Source organism: Pongo pygmaeus, chromosome 7, assembly GCF_028885625.2.
Source record: "Pongo pygmaeus isolate AG05252 chromosome 7, NHGRI_mPonPyg2-v2.0_pri, whole genome shotgun sequence".
Classification (NCBI taxonomy): domain Eukaryota; kingdom Metazoa; phylum Chordata; class Mammalia; order Primates; family Hominidae; genus Pongo; species Pongo pygmaeus.
In genome coordinates, this window is record NC_072380.2 from 62043775 (window position 1) to 62060333 (window position 16559).

Sequence of the window (16559 nt, forward strand, 5' to 3'; positions counted from 1 at the left end):
TTGATACATCTCTGAGGTAGGACAGTGAGGGTATATTGCTGTCCTGGCCAGCTGAAAGCAAACTGCTTCTGATGGGCCTTATGGACAGCAATGGAGAAAAAGAGATTTGGCAGGTCAATAGCTGCATACCAGGTACCAGGGGATATGTTCATTTGCTCAAGCAATAAAACCACATCTGCTACAGAGCTTCAATTAGAGTCCCCACCTGGCTAAGCTTGTGGTAATCCACTGTCAGTCTCCAAAATCCATCTGTCTTCTGCAAGGCCAAATAGGTCAGTTGAATTGGGATATAGTGGGAATCACTTCTCCTGAACCTTTCGAGTCCTCGATGATAGTAATAAAGTCTACAATCTCTCGAGGAAAGTGGTATTGTTTTTGGTTTGCTATTTTACTTGCAAAGGTAAGTTAAAGGTAGTTCTAATGGCATCCATTTGGCCTTTCCCATAGCAACAGCTCTCACTCCACATGTCAGAAAACCAATGTGGGGATTCTGCTAGTTACTGAGCATGTCTATTCTAATTACACACTCAGAACCAGGGGAAAAACATACGATGTGTTCACAGACTACCCTGGCCTTACCCTGAGATGGACTTGAGCTAAAACTCCGCTGATTACTTCCACAGCCCCTCTTCTGATTGGTGGACCACAGTGGTGTTTTGCGTCTTCAGGAATTAGTGTCATTTCAGAACCAGTGTCTGGTAGTTGCTGAAAGATATGGTTTTTTCCCTTCTTTAATTCATATTTAATTCACATTTATTTACCCTGGTAAAAGATTATGCAATTCTTTGGGGAAGGCTGGGAGCAAGATTAACAACATAAACCTGTGGTAGGGTATCAGCGTCCTTCTTTATGTGGCCCGACTTCCTTTCTGTATTAGTTCATTTGTATTGCTATAAAGGAATACCTCAAGCAGGCTAATTTATAAAGGAAAGGGGCTTATTTTGACTCATGGTTCTGCAGGCTGTGCAAGAAGCATGAAACCAGAGTCTACATCTGCTGAGGTCCCAGGAAGCTTTTAGTCATAGCAGATGGAAGGGGAGCTAGCATGTCACGTGGTGAGAGAGGAAGCAAGAGAGAAAGAAGGGAGGTTCCAGACTCTTTTAAACAGCCAGGTCTGGCATGAACTTATTACTACAGGGAGGATACCAAGGCATTCACGAGTGATCTGCCTCCATGACACAAACACTCTCCACCGGGCCCACCTTCCACACTAGGGATCCCATTTCGACATGAGATTTGGAGTGGACAAACATTCAAACCTTCATGCAAGGGGCTCTGGTTCTACAAACCATTTCAATTCTGGGAACTGAGTGAGAGTCTATGACTCTATTCTGGTGATTCATACTAGACTTTTCACTCAACCTATAACTCATTTGCTTGTACTGATCAAATACAAATTTAGTAGGCTTCCTGTCTATTTTGCTTCTAGGGACACATGATCAACTTGCCAACACCATAGGTCTCTCCGAGTTAAGCTACTCTGATTACTGCCTTGGCCCTGATTTCCATTCTCATAACCATGGCCTCTTTGTCTTTGCCACTTGGGTCCTGCCATCCCAGGATCCAATTACTGCCATTGCATGTAAGCATTCCAGTTCAGTGGCAATAGTTCCTATGGTAATTTCTGCCCTACAGAGAAGAATGCCCAAAGAGCTCTTTAACAGAGCCACCACACAAATTTATTCCTCAGAGTCAAGTCGAAAGGTGCATTCTCTGGGCCCTCCCAGGATGAGTGACGGGCTCTTGTATGATAAATCCACTCTAACACTCCAGTACTCTTAAGTCATCCGTTACCTTCCTCTGCAGTGTACCAAGGTGATCCTGGCATTTTAATGTAATTTATTATAAGTAATTTTTTTGGTCCATGTTTAAACGCAATCAACTAAACAAACTGTCAGAACCCTTTCCAACACCCCAAAGTTACATCCAGAATTTATGCTTAGTGGGACAATATCAATCAATTTGTCCTAGTCCAAATTTATGTGCCTTCCAACATTATCCAACATCATGAATATCCATTCCACATGTAGTCCCCAGAAGTCTGTCTGTATAAATTGAAAAAATATGCAATGATTTTGGAGTGGAACACACCTTTAATGGGTTAAACTTTGTATCTCACCTTTTTTCACCTGTTGCCACCTGAGTCTACTTATACCTATAAAAGAAAAGAGGGTTGGTGGGGTTGGATCTTCAGGAGAATCAGCATTGTTTTTAGGACAACCACCTCAGTGAAGGCCATCAGTCTACCACCAAAGAAGACTCAGCAGACCTTAGGGGTTCACCGAGCCCAGCTTCATCACAGACTTCATATATGTCTTCGTTCCAATATTCAGGGTCCTGTTTTTCCCAATCAATGTCTGAGTTTAACAGAAGAAACTTTGCTAGGCTGGGGTTTAATTTGTAATGTAATTCAGTGACTAGCAGGATGAGACTCTGGGTTTAGGGTTCAGAAATCTCAGGCTCTTGGCTATAGGAGATAAGGGTACAATCTAAGACAGGCATAGGCATTTTCAGGTCATATATGAAAGGCATAGGCTAGAAATTTGAAATCCTAGGCTCACCCTTTTTCTCTCTACTTTCTATAGCATGGTTAAGAGCAAACAGCCAATCTTATTGCACTCATTATTTGACAGAACTGTTCTAAGTCATCAAACACTTGGTCACTGAGAACCTTGCCTTATTAATACTTGAGTAGTAGTATTCAGTGGTGATACTGTGTGTATCTCTATTGCCTCTTTGTGCCATGGGCTACCAGTGTTCTTGTTAATACTGGAAATAGAGTCTTTACTGCCTTTAAATCTAATTAGATTACAGAATCAATTCCTGAAACCCCCAAACCAATTCAAAAAACTCATTCTTAGAATTCTGTTCCTTTAAAACCACTGTTGGTACCCAAATCTATATCAGTCATGGTTCTACAGAGGAATGGAATCACGGTGTATATGGCTAACATGACTGGGAGTCAGCAAGTCTGAAATCTACATCAGCCCAGCAGGCTGGAAACTCTCATGCAGAAGCTGATGATGCAGTCTGGAGGCAGAATTTCTTCTTCAGAGGAAACTCATGCTTGCTTCTGAGGCTTTTCAACTTATTTGATGAGACCCACCCACATTATTGAGAATAGTCTCCATTATCTAAAGCGAGTTGATTATATATATCATCTGCAAAGAAACTTCACAGCACCACCTAGGTTAGTGTTTGATTAAATGACTGGGCTCTGTAGCAGCTAAAGCTCACCACCACAAATATCAAGCACTTATTTGACTCAGGGGTCTTCTATGTGATTGTGGCAGCTCTGTCCTGGGCAGAGATGTAAGGGTAGTTGGGCTGAATCTTGCATTCTGTGGGTCATATAAGAAGTTTGGCTCTGTGTATGTCACTTTAAGGCCAGGCCAACAGGGCAGCAGCTTCTTGGGGAAACTGTTCTCGTGCAATTGCAGAAGTGCTAGAGGGCACGGGAAGCATGTGAGGCCTGTAGAGAAACTAGCATATGGTCATTTCTCCCCACCCATACCTGGAGTAGACATAAGTAATTTTGAAAATAAGTGCAGTCTATATGAATGAACGTAAAATAAACTACGCTCTAGTGGATAAAGTTGTTTCCCACAGGCCTATGGGTTAGCATTTCGTATGGCTATACATGTATACTGGGATTGCACAACTGAGGACATGAATGGTTGGTTATTGGAAAGTACGTTTCTCACTGTCAGAGACTTATCCAGTGGAAGTACTTAATCGATTGTATGACATGTTCAGTTTCTACTAAAAATGAACAATCTATTTCCTTTCACAGCCAACAGTAATAATTTATCAGTGACAACATGGTGACACCTCTCAGCCTATTCTACCACACTTGCCTAAACAAGCATTCATCAATCTTGTACAGTAAAAGTTTACTGATAAGCGAAGAAAGAAGACTAGAATAGCACATGTGGTTGGTATTAGAGGTGGAACATCACTAATAACTGTTGTTCAGCTTGATATAGATGCAGGTGGTTATATATAGACATGTCTATAGATATATGCATGCTAACACGGGTTAGTATACACACAGATATTTCTTTGCTCTGTCAGAAGAGAGGGCCTAAAAGAAATGATTGGATCAATCAATAAATGGTGAAGAACAGCTCTGTCTCCTGTGCAAAATAATCTCAAATTTATGTAGATAGGTCAGCCTCAGGAATGGGAAGAATAACCTCCAATTCCTTAGGTGTGAGCTACTCATAGTAACCTCTCTCCAACCAGTACTGTGTGGAGAGAAGAGGAGAAAAGAACTTTACAATAGAAGAAGCTGACAAACACAACATCAGCAGGATGATAAGGTTAGCAAGCATTCAGAGTGCTATGTTGTATTGCTCACATGTATCCTTGATTGAATGGGATGAAAATGGCATTTTTTAAATGTAATCAGCATCATTTATTAGAAAATAACATAAAGTTAAACATTCAATTGTTCTGCTCTCGTGTGTGTGTGTGTGTGTGTGTGTGTTTGTGTGTATTATACAATTCTACTCCTAGGTATGAATATGTGTATATATATTGGAACAACTTTGCACTTGTCTACCAGGAGACATGTACAAGAACATTCAGAGCAATGTTGTATGTAATAGCAAATAATGATCTTTTTTTAATATATATATATTTTTATTATACTTCAAGTTTTAGGGTACATGTGCACAACGTGCGGGTTTGTTGTATATGTATACATGTGCCATGTTGGTGTACTGCACCCATTAACTCATCATTTACATCAGGTATATCTCCTAATGCTATCCCTCACCTCTCCCTGCATCCCACAACAGACCCCAGTGTGTGATGTTCCCCTTCCTGTGTCCAGGTGTTCTCATTGTTCAATTCCCACCTATGAGTGAGAACATCTGGTGTTTGGTTTTTTGTCCTTGCGATAGTTTGCTGAGAATGATGGTTTCCAGCTTCATCCATGTCCCTACAAAAGACATGAACTCATCCTTTTTTATGGCTGCATAGTATTCCATGGTGTATATGTGCCATATTTTCTTAATCCAGTCTATCATTGTTGGACATTGGCTTGGTGCCAAGTCTTTGCTATTGTGAATAGTGCCACAATAAATATACGTGTGCATGTGTCTTTATAGCAGCATGATTTATAATCCTTTGGGTATATACCCAGTAATGGGATGGCTGGGTCAAATGGTATTTCTAGTTCTAGATCCCTGAGGAATCTCCACACTGACTTCCACAATGGTTGAACTAGTTTACAGTCCCACCAACAGTGTAAAAGTGTTCCTATTTCTTCACATCCTCTCCAGCACCTGTTGTTTCCTGACATTTTAATGATCGCCATTCTAACCAGTTCAAGATGCTATCTCATTGTGGTTTTGATTTTCATTTCTCTGATGGCCAGTGATGATGAGCATTGTTTCATGTGTCTTTTGGCTGCATAAATATCTTCTTTTGAGAAGCGTCTGTTCATATCCTTCACCCACTTGTTGATGGGGTTGTTTGTTTTTTCTTGTAAATTTGTTTGAGTTCTTTGTAGGTTCTGGATATTAGCCCTTTGTCAGATGAGTAGATTGCAAAAATTTTCTCCCATTCTGTAGGTTGTCCGTTCACTCTGATGGTAGTTTCTTTTGCTGTATTTAGTTTAATTAGATCCCATTTGCTGTAATTAGTTTAATTAGATCCCATTTGTCAATTTTGGCTTTTGTTGCCATTGCTTTTGGTGTTTTAGATATGAAGTCCTTGCACATGCCTATGTCCTGAATGGTATTGCCTAGGTTTTCTTCTAGGGTTTTTATAGTTTTAGGTCTAACATTGAAGTCTTTAATCCATCTTGAATTAATTTTTCTATAAGGTATAAGGAAGGGATCCATTTTCAGCTTTCTACATATGGCTAGCCAGTTTTCCCACCACCATTTATTAAATAGGGAATCATTTCCCCATTTCTTGATTTTGTCAGGTTTGTCAAAGATCAGATAGTTGTAGATGTGTGGTATTATTTCTGAGGGCTCTGTTCTGTTCCATTGACCTGTATCTCTGTTTTGGTACCAGTACCATGGTGTTTTTGTTACTGTAGCCTTGTAGTATAGTTTGAAGTCAGGTAGCGTGATGCCTCCAGCTTTGTTCTTTTGACTTAGGATTGACTTGGTGATGCAGGCTCTTTTTTGCTTCCATATGAACTTCAAAGTAGTTTTTTCCAATTCTCTGAAGAAAGTCATTGGTAGCTTGATGGGGATGGCATTGAATTTATAAATTACCTTGGGCAGTATGGCCATTTTCATGATATTGATTCTTCCTATCCATGAGCATGGAATGTTCTTCCATTTCTTTGTATCCTCTTTTATTTCATTGAGCAGTGGTTTGTAGTTCTCCTTGAAGAGGTCCTTCACATCCCTTGTAAGTTGGATTCCTAGGTATTTTATTCTCTTTGAAGTAATTGTGAACGGGAATTCACTCATGATTTGGCTCCCTGTTTGTCTGTTATTGGTGTATAAGAACGCTTGTGATTTTTGTACATTGATTTTGTATCCTGAGACTTTGCTGAAGTTGCTTATCAGCTTAAGGAGATTTTGGGCTGAGACAATGGGATTTTCTAAATATACAATCATGTCATCTGCAAACAGGGACAATTTGACTTCCTCTTTTCCTAATTGAGCACCCTTTATTTCTTTCTTCTGCCTGATTGCCCTGGCCAGAACTTCCAACACTGTGTTGAATAGGAGTGGTGAGAGAGGGCATCCCTGTTTTGTGCCAGTTTTCAAAGGGAATGCTTGCAGTTTTTGCCCATTCAGTATGACATTGGCTGTGGGTTTGTCATAAATAACTCTTATTATTTTGAGATACGTCCCATCAATACCTAATGTATTGAGAGTCTATAGCATGAATGGCTGTTGAATTTTGTCAAAGGCCTTTTCTGCATTTATTGACACAATCACTTGGTTTTTGTCTTTGGTTCTGTTTATACACTGGATTACGTTTATTGATTTGCGTATGTTGAACCAGCCTTGCATCCTAGGGATGAAGCCCACTTGATCATGGTGGATAAGCTTTTCGATGTGCTGCTGGATTCAGTTTTCCAGTATTTTATTGAGGATTTTTGCATCAATGTTCATCAGGAATATTGGTCTAAAATTCTCTTTTTTTATTGTGTCTCTGCCAGCCTTTGTTATCAGGATGATGCTGGCCTCATAAAATGAGTTAGGGAGGATTCCCTCTTTTTCTATTGATTGGAATAGTTTCAGAAGGAATGGTACGAGCTCCTCCTTGTACCTCCAGTAGAATTTGGCTGTGAATCCATCTGGTCCTAGATTTTTTTGGTTGGTAGGCTATTAATTATTGCCTCAATTTCAGAGCCTGTTATTGGTCTATTCAGAGACTCAACTTCTTCCTGGTTTACTCTTGGGAGGGTGTATGTGTCGAGTAAAATGGCATTTTACTTTTGAGCTCTTCCCCCTCCAAAACCCCATAACCACAGTATAATAGTTAAAAAGAACATCAGAATAATCCCAGTGGAAGAATATCTTACAAATTCCTGACCACCATGCCTCAACACTGCTAAGGTCTTTAAAAATAAGCAAAGTCTGAGAAACAGTCACAGCCAAGAGAAGCCCAAGTTAAAAAGGGGACTACATGTAATGACGTGCCTTTGAAGCAATCCTAGAACTGAAAACAGACAGTAGGAAAAACTAGGAAAACACAGATGTAGTTTAAACTTTAGATAGTACTAATGTATCAATAATGGTTCATTAACTGTAATCAATGTGACATAATCATATAAGATGCTAACAGTAGAGAAAAATGGAAGTGGAGAACTGTCAGAAGAAAAAATTACAACAATTGTAGCAAAATGATTGGATTGGCTTTGATTGTGATTTATGAATCATGGCAGCATCTCCTTTAAACATTTAGACAAGGTGTTCTGATGAGCTGAGCCCTGGAGGTGGGATTTATATGTGGAAAGGACTGAAGAAAGAATAAAAGCCAAAACATCGATTATTCATTACAAAGTTACTTTCCTTTTAGGGTTAAAGCAGAGGGGACTTATTTAATGCCAGCTAAAATTGGCCTGTTTGGCTATTTGGCTATTATTCCCTCTCCCAATGTTTTAGAAAAGTCAAATAATTATCTTGCTTTCAGTTTGGTGATGTGAAGCTTTAGCAAGAGTAACTTCATTTTGATATAGTCTAGTAGAACCTAAGGAACTCAATCCAAATAAGTTATCGCCTATACATTTTATCTAACAGTATGTAGAAATTCTCTGTGCTTATATATGAATTATTTTTCTGAACAAACAATTGATATTATCACCTAATGTTTTAATGAAAAAGAATAGAATATTAGAATTAAAAAAAGGAAGATGTGCTAAAAATGGTAGAAGGTATACATACAGCACCTGCTCAAATGTGCCATATTATGAAATAATTAAAATTTTAAAATGTATGCATTAAAATTAAATTCAGCATATAAAACAAACATGAGGTTATATTTAGATGGTTCAGTATCCTCATGTCTATTTCTCTGGTTGGTTTTTAGTAGCAAAAAATTGATTCCAGACTTCTCTTGTTTTTATATAATCAATACATGTCAAAATTTTCCTTCTTTTGTAGTAAAAGAATAACTTTATATCACAGTTAGAGACAAGAAGATATTTACAGGTTCTTCAAATAAAATGCTTAAGAGCAATTTTGAAAAATAATTAAGTTAGTAATAAAAATTTCATTAATACTAATGAGGCTCACAATCCACAAGATTTATCTAGGGGAAATATTTAATAGATTATATGATGCATTTGGTTACTACTGATGATGGCTAATCTCTTTCTTTCAAAGTCAATAGTAATAATCCATCAGTTCAGTGACAGCATGGTGATACCTCCTACTCTGTTTTACCACACTTACCTGATAAAGCATTAATTAATCTTGTATAATTAAAAAGAAATGCCAAAGAAGGATGTAATAGTTTACTCTTCCAAAGGCTGAGATGCGGAGTAATTTTGAGGAGTACAGAGTCTTCTATTTTGGAATTAATCATTCATCTTACTTTGACGTCTCATTTACTTATCCATTATATTTTGGCTCTGCATTGCTTTGTTTTACAGTGTCTGGGTATCAACTTTCCGTGACATATCTTAGTTTGGTTAGGTGTATCAAGTAATGAAAACAAAACACTCCAGAATAATTTTACAAAAACATTTATATGTATTTAAATCTACATTCATCATTTAGGTATTATAGAGACCATAGATGAATTTATTTTAGATATTTTATACATTGATTTTTCTTAATATTATTCACTCTGACAAATAGCTTGCTTCCTTACATCATATTGTGAATAAAATTTTAAGTTCCAGAGAGAATTATTCATGCATGTAGCTTTTTAATTAAAAAGAGAAAGATTAGTCAACCTTTTTTTCATGAGATAACCATATGAAAGGCAACCTTTAATTGCTCTTTTTGAAGTTTCTTTCTCAATTGCAAACTCAGGTTTCACAATGCATGTTGGGAATGAGCGAGAAGAGGTTGATCTGATGATACATGGAGTCTGAATGCCTGCTGGTGGGGTGGAGAGGTGCCTGGAAATGCACACTCTTAATCACACTGAATGATGGCAGGATATTTATACTTCCTAAAAGCTGGGGATTAAGACTTTTTTCATCTCTTCATTTTCCTCTCTTCAGTATACCCTGGAGCTCTTGTTCCTCACAGGTGGTTGTAAACACAGTTTTCCCACAAGTTCTGCTTCACGATTTCCTCCACTATATTAGTGTTCTCTCTTACATGCCATGCTGTGCCTAATGGCTTACCATTTCTGTGTCTTTTCAGACGGCATACATTGTGGTGCCACAGCACATGGATTTCAGAACTGCCTGTGAGGAGGTGAGTACAGAGCTTTCTGCTTTTCAAACAGGGAAAACAGAATATAAGCAGGAAACACTTGGCTCCAATTTATATAGGGAATTTCTGCTTTTGGCAGGAGATGGAGAGAGGAGGATGGGCTCTTTTTCCTTCCAGATTATGTTCTCCTTCTGCAAAGATAGAAAACCTAACTGTGCATGGAAAGCCTTGGACTTTAACTCTTTCATTAGGAAGACTGGAGCATATTGAATATAATTGAGTTGCTCCTCTCCACCAACTCTGCACTTTTCAGGTAGTGGAATTGTTGGAAAGAATTCTTTTCACATAAATGGTAACAAATTAGAAGATATCTAAGGTTCCTTTCAGCCCTAAAATTCTATGATTTTATGATTCTGATAGTATTTAAGTAATTCAATATTATTTAAGTATTAATACACAGCAATTTAGATTCTCTGTAGAGCTGTCATCACAATTCAGCATGAGTTAAAGTGGCACATTAGTATTTCAAGGATGATAAAGAACGTTCAAGTTTACAGTTCAATAGTGCATGGATGTGGGCCCCCAGGGAATATAACCATTCCATCTTAGGAAGGAAAACTATCTTTTTTTTTTTTTTTTTTTTTTTTACTAAATATGTAACATTCAAAGCATTGTGTTTTCATTCTTCAGGCAAAATACAGATACATGCAGCTTAAAAATATTTTATATTTGTTTAAAAGGCTTAAAGCATTTTTTTATTGTATATAAACAATTCAACAAAAACCAACCATAACTGCACTACCTCTGGTAGCGTTAAAATCAAACGAGGGAAAGACTTCAGTTCTTAACCTTGTGAAGACTGTTTTTTTAGTGAAATGTCATGTGTTTACAGTTCTTGCATGAATTTGTGGAAAGTAACTCCTTATTTTCTTCTAAAGCAATTGAAAAAATATATATTTAAAAATACTTGTCACAGTTGGTACAAAGTTCAGAATGTAAATATAAGGTTTTTCAGAAAACTGATAAATTGCTTTTATATTTCTATTCTTATGTTTCTACTTCTAATGCTTTAAGCATAACATTTTAAACATATCTCTATGCTAATACTCATCAAATTACAAGGCAGTTTTTTGTTTACATACCTCTCTCATGTGCTACACTGAATACTATAAGGTCGGAGTGTGTAAATTATTCATCTTTTTAACTTAGCACTTATTGGTTCATATATTTTTAAAAATTGAATTAATGTTCTAGAAGCTTTGTATTTTAAATTTTAATTGTATCATTTCTGGGTTTTCTTTTTGTTTTTTTTTTTTTTGATGGAGTCTCACTCTGTCGCCCAGGCTGGAGTGCAGTGGCGTGATCTCAGCTCACTGCAAGCTCTGCCTCCCGGGTTCACGCCATTCTCCCGCCTCAGCCTCCGGAGTAGCTGGGACTACAGGCATCCGCCACCACGCCAGGCTAATTTTTTTATTTTGTATTTTTGTATTAGAGACGGGGTTTCACCGTGTTAGCCAGGAAGGTCTCGATCTCCTGATCTCGTGATCCACCCGATTCGGCCTCCCAAAGTGCTGGGATTACAGGCGTGAGCCACTGTGCCCGGCCCATTTCTGATTTTAATTGCATACTTAATTTTAAATGTAGCAAGTCTTCTATTTCCATTAATGTGCAACCTTATGTCTTGAGTAGTAAGGCATTCATTGAAACCCAGTGGATATTTGTGTGAATGAAATACTTATGGGACACATGACATTCATATGGTACAGATTGGACAGTGGCCAAATACTATTTAACAAATGGTTTATTTTGGATTTCAGAGGCTGGAAAGATTTACAAGAGCTTTTTGCAAACAAAATTGTTTTGATGTACTTATTTGGGATATTTCTCTAATTCTATTAAGATTTATTTAATTGGTAATACTGTTATTACTATACTAGCTCTTGTAAATTAGTAATCCTTAGCACTGAAACGAGTGACAACCTGTTACTGGGATAACAATATACACGAGGAAATTAAATCACTCATGTGAGATATAGCTAAATATTGCTGAAGTCACTATATGTGATGCCAGAAGACAATAGTGATCAATTTTGGGGTAAATATTTACTTAATGGAATCCACGTGTTCAGGAAAGTGAGGACTCATCTTTGAATAGAATGATTTCAGAAGGCTTCAAAGAGAAGGGAGTCTGGTGCCAGGATTTGAATAATGGCTAGAATTTAGTTAAGGAAAAGGCCATGATCAAAAGTAATCCAGGAATGGGAATGTAAATGATAAGATGCAGTTTGAAGCACTTTGCATAAAAGAACATTTAGTACACTACTGCTACAATGCAGTACAGTATAAGACAAAACAAATTAAATCGTATTTGGCACTTGAAACATGGAAATACTGTGGATACTTGCAAGAAAATTTGCAGTCCATTTTTATTATCTCTTTTTGTAGTTTGTCATTTCTTATATCTGACATTGTGAGTATATTTCAAAATTAAGAGACCTTAAATTTTAAAGTTTTATGAAAATACATTTTGTACGTTTTGAAAGACTAGAACATAAATTAAAAAGGCCTTAACTTTTAAGTAGAAAATGGATGACATTCTACTTTTATAAAGATCCAACCTAGGTCCTATGTTTACGAAACTACAAATTCTTAATAAGTTTAAATTTGAGAGAAGTTAAATGTGAGATTTGTTTAAAGAGTAAACCCATGCAAATTCATAAACATTTTCTTGATTTGCAGAAAGCATAGCTAATTAATAATTTAAATATGTTGCCTTTTAGGCAATTAGGAAGTATTGCTTTTCAATAATTCCTTTAAGCAAATAGTCTCCAATGTGGATTTTGTAAAAAGTTCCATCTAGAATGGTCCATCAGTCAGAGAATAATAATATTTGACTTATATCATTTTTAAATGAGTCATCCCTTTAAAATTATGTTTGGTGTATATTTTATAAAGTACAAAATACATTCATACAGTATCTATATCACATGCATTCCTTTATTTATGTGCAATGGTATGCAAAGTCAACAAAGTTTGGAGACAAATGATGTTACATTAATGAAAAGAAAGAAGATGAGTTCATGTCTTCAGTTTATATTAAAATTTGAGGCCAATAATTATGTAGGTGATTTTCGATATCTAAACAGTTTGGGTCCACAGATCTGTAAAGACTTTGCAGGTGGGGCTGTTTTAGGTTTGCAGCACCAACCTGCAGCTGCTCCCATGATTCAGTCTCCCATTTTTAGCTCTTAAAGCACTTCAGGAAGGAGTGGAGATCAAACTTCTTCCTCTATCAGACAGTCTTCTAGTAGTGTGGCTTTGGGGAAGATTATCCTGTAAGTTCCAGAGTAGTCTCTTACTCATTTTTTCTCTCTAGTGGTCATTGCTTCAATACACGAAGAATAGCTGCTTCAAGATGATGTTGTTCTTTTCAAAATTATCCACACCCCATTAGGAGATTATTGATAACCATAATGCTCTCCAGTGAAAGATGCCAATAGCCATGTCATTATTTACAGGACAACTGGTGGTGGCATTCTTAAATAATCTGTGTATGCAGGAAAGCAGAGTGTGTGGTGAAGAGCCTAGCTGCCTGTGTTGAATTCTAGCCTTTTCTTCCTCTAGGTCCCTCTGCACTTGCCTAATCTGTAAAGGCAGATGGTTGCATTAATTTTTGTTAAGGGAGAAAAAACAAATTAATACTTCTTGTCACACAGTGAGCACTATATAAATAATTATTATTAAACAACAAATAGATGAAATATATGACCACATTTCATGAGTGAGGATCTCAGTCCAGCAATGCTGATTCTAATCAAGACAGTGCCCTGAAATGGAGTTTATCCTTCTTGCATCTCTCAGAGAAGTTCTGAATCTAATGCACCTGTTTATTAGTCCCCAACTTCCCTGCTCAGTGCCTGTTTCTGTCAACAATAAGTGTATTTTAGCTTTCCCATTTCTTCTCCATCTTCTACTCTGCTACAAGAAATACATTTAGAACACATAACAGTGAACATATTATCTCCTTGCTCACATTTATGTATGGCGTCTCCCTTACCGTCCACCATCTGCCCATCATACAGGGCGTTGGCCCCCTCCCCGGTCCTCTCCAGACATATCTCCTGCAGCGGCCCCTGCTGGACCACACACGCTCAGCGGCGAGCGCACCTTCATTTTCCTGCATCATCACGTGGCATGCATTTTCACACTTCCGTATCTTTACTCATGTGTTCCCTCTTGATTAAAATGACATTTGTTCCTCTAATGATGGTTTCCTCAATTATTTTTTTTCAAGACAAACCACACATATTTCCTATCCTCCATAAACTCCCTTCCCTCAAGAATATTAAATTCCCGTCCCCATGTTGCTCCCATATCAGATGTCATATTGTGTTTTATTATATATGTACTTTCGAAGTAAGTACGAGGCCGAGCACGGTGGCTCACGCCTGTAATCCCAGCACTTTGGGAGGCCGAGGCGGGTGGATCACCTGAGGTCAGGAGTTCGAGACCAGCCTGGCCAACATGGTGGTGAAACCCCGTCTCTACTAAAAATACAAAAAATTAGCTGGATGTGACGGCAGGCGCCTGTAATCCCAGCTACTTGGGAGGTGAGGCAGGAGAATCGCTTGAACCCAGGAGGCGGAGATTGTAGTGAGCCAAGATCGCTCCACTGCACTCCAGCCTGGGGCAACAAGAGCAAAAGAAACTCCGTCTCAAGAAAAAAATAAAATAACATAAGGTAAAATAGTTACGAATACTATGAGGCCAGGGAATGCTATCTAATTCATGTCTGATTCTCTGTTAATGCTGCACAGTATTTGCAAAATTAATAAATGCGTGGGATTTTAAATGTATTTCCATGTGCACCAGCTGAATTTTCATGGTAGAACATATGTAATATCTGTAACCTCTGGAAATGTATTTTGACTGATCTGTTTTAGCACTTCGTGTGCTGTTTTCTCCAGCAGCTATTTATTGGAATGTGCGTTTGTGAGTGTGCATGTGGGTGCTTCTGTGATTTATTCTTAAAAAAAATCCTCCTCATTCTTTATTTTCTGCAACTCTTGTCCTTTCAGAACCCAAAAGCGAGATCAAAGACTGTATTCTGTTTTCCAGACAACTATCTAATAATTTGTGAACATTTTACATAGTGTTTAAGTGAATGATAGCTCTGGCCACATAGAAATTAAATGAGAACACCCTGATAGCTTTGTTTTAGCTCCTCAAACTTTCCCTGGATGATCTTTAGTATCTCTTTGATGTGCACCAAAAGTATATCTCTGGGCTTTCAGGGAAAACCCTTCTCTCATCCTGAAGTTCAAACAGAGCATTATTTGTGATTATCAGCTATTCCATTACACTTCTGGGGGAAAAAATGTCCTGAAATATACTGTACTGAAAAATCAGCAAATGTGCTCATTTATGATCACTTGGCTTTGATGTATTATTTCATATTTCCACTCCTCAGAGTGGCTGCCTCCCTCAGAAAGGCTCCATGTCGGCCCCTCTCCAATATCCTATTGTAAGCATGACTGACTTTGTGTAAAAACATAGAAAAAATATTTTCTATATTAGGGAAAGTACAATCTGCTTGTGCTGGAAGATTTTTGTCCTGTAGATATATTCACTTAAAATATTCTCTAGATTAGTCAGCCTGGTTTCATGAGCACTTGTGTGCTAATGCCATGGATGAAGAAAAAATGCTTCCTTGCTCATGAAAAAGCTTCTGTTTTTCCTAAAAAGACATCATAACTTTTACAAAATAATTCTACTAATATAAGAGTGTATATGATAGAGAGCAAAAGAGTATGCATCAGCACACGAGAACAAAAGCAGTCTAGAGAAAGAATTATCTTTGGAGGCTGCAGTATGTAAATATATTCCTATCAATATTACAGCGGATTCTTTTAAAGTAGCAGACTCCCAGCAATAGCCGTGGAAATGTATATTCCAAGAGAAAGTCTGGTATTATTTGCCTGGGATAGTGTGCTCCTTAAATCTAAGGATAGATTTCACATGTAAGTGATATAATACGATATTTATCTTTCTATGCCTGGCAATTTTTACTTTGCAAAGTATCCTCCAGCCTTATCTATGTTGTTGCAAGTTACAGAATTTTATTCCTTTTTTACGGCTGAATAGTGTTCCACTGTGTATAAGTACCATATTTTCCTTATCCATTCATGTGTTGATGGGCATTTAGGTTGATTCATATCTTGGCTGTTGTGAATAGTGCTACAATAAACATGGGAGTGCAGATGTCCCTTTGACATACTCATTTCATTTCCTTTGGATATATACCTAGTAATGGAATTGCTGGATCAGTTTTTAATTTTTTAAGGAATCTTCATACTGTTTTCTGTAAGGGATATACTAATTTACATTTCCACTAACAGTGTTTAAGAGTTCACTTTTCTCCACATCTTCACCAGCATTTGTTATTTTTTGTCTTTTTGTTCGTCACCATTCTAACTTGGGTGAGGTGGTATTACATTGTGGTTTTGAATTGCATTTTCCTTATAGTAAGTGATGCTGGAGTAGAGAGTAGAATAGTGGTTACCACACACCGGGGCACATGGAAGGGTCAGAGATGGGGAGATGTTGGTGAACAGGTACAATGTTACAGTCAGATGGGAGGAATAAGCACTGTTATTCTAGTTCACGGTAGGATGATCACAGCTGACAGTAATGCATTATATATCACAAATAGCTGGAAGAGAGGGTTTTGAATGTTCTCACAACACA

The 16559-nt window shown here is 37.6% G+C and overlaps 1 protein-coding gene across 1 annotated transcript in view; it reads left to right on the plus strand.

Annotated features, from left to right (window-relative positions):
- The window catches only part of SNTG1 (syntrophin gamma 1), an 873149-nt gene that overhangs the window by 469366 nt on the left and 387224 nt on the right, over positions 1-16559 (plus strand). The window contains exon 3 of the mRNA XM_054499229.2: positions 9801-9854. Coding sequence (XP_054355204.2) covers positions 9828-9854 — 27 coding nt within the window. The 5' untranslated portion in view covers positions 9801-9827. The remainder of the gene's footprint in view (positions 1-9800; positions 9855-16559) is intronic.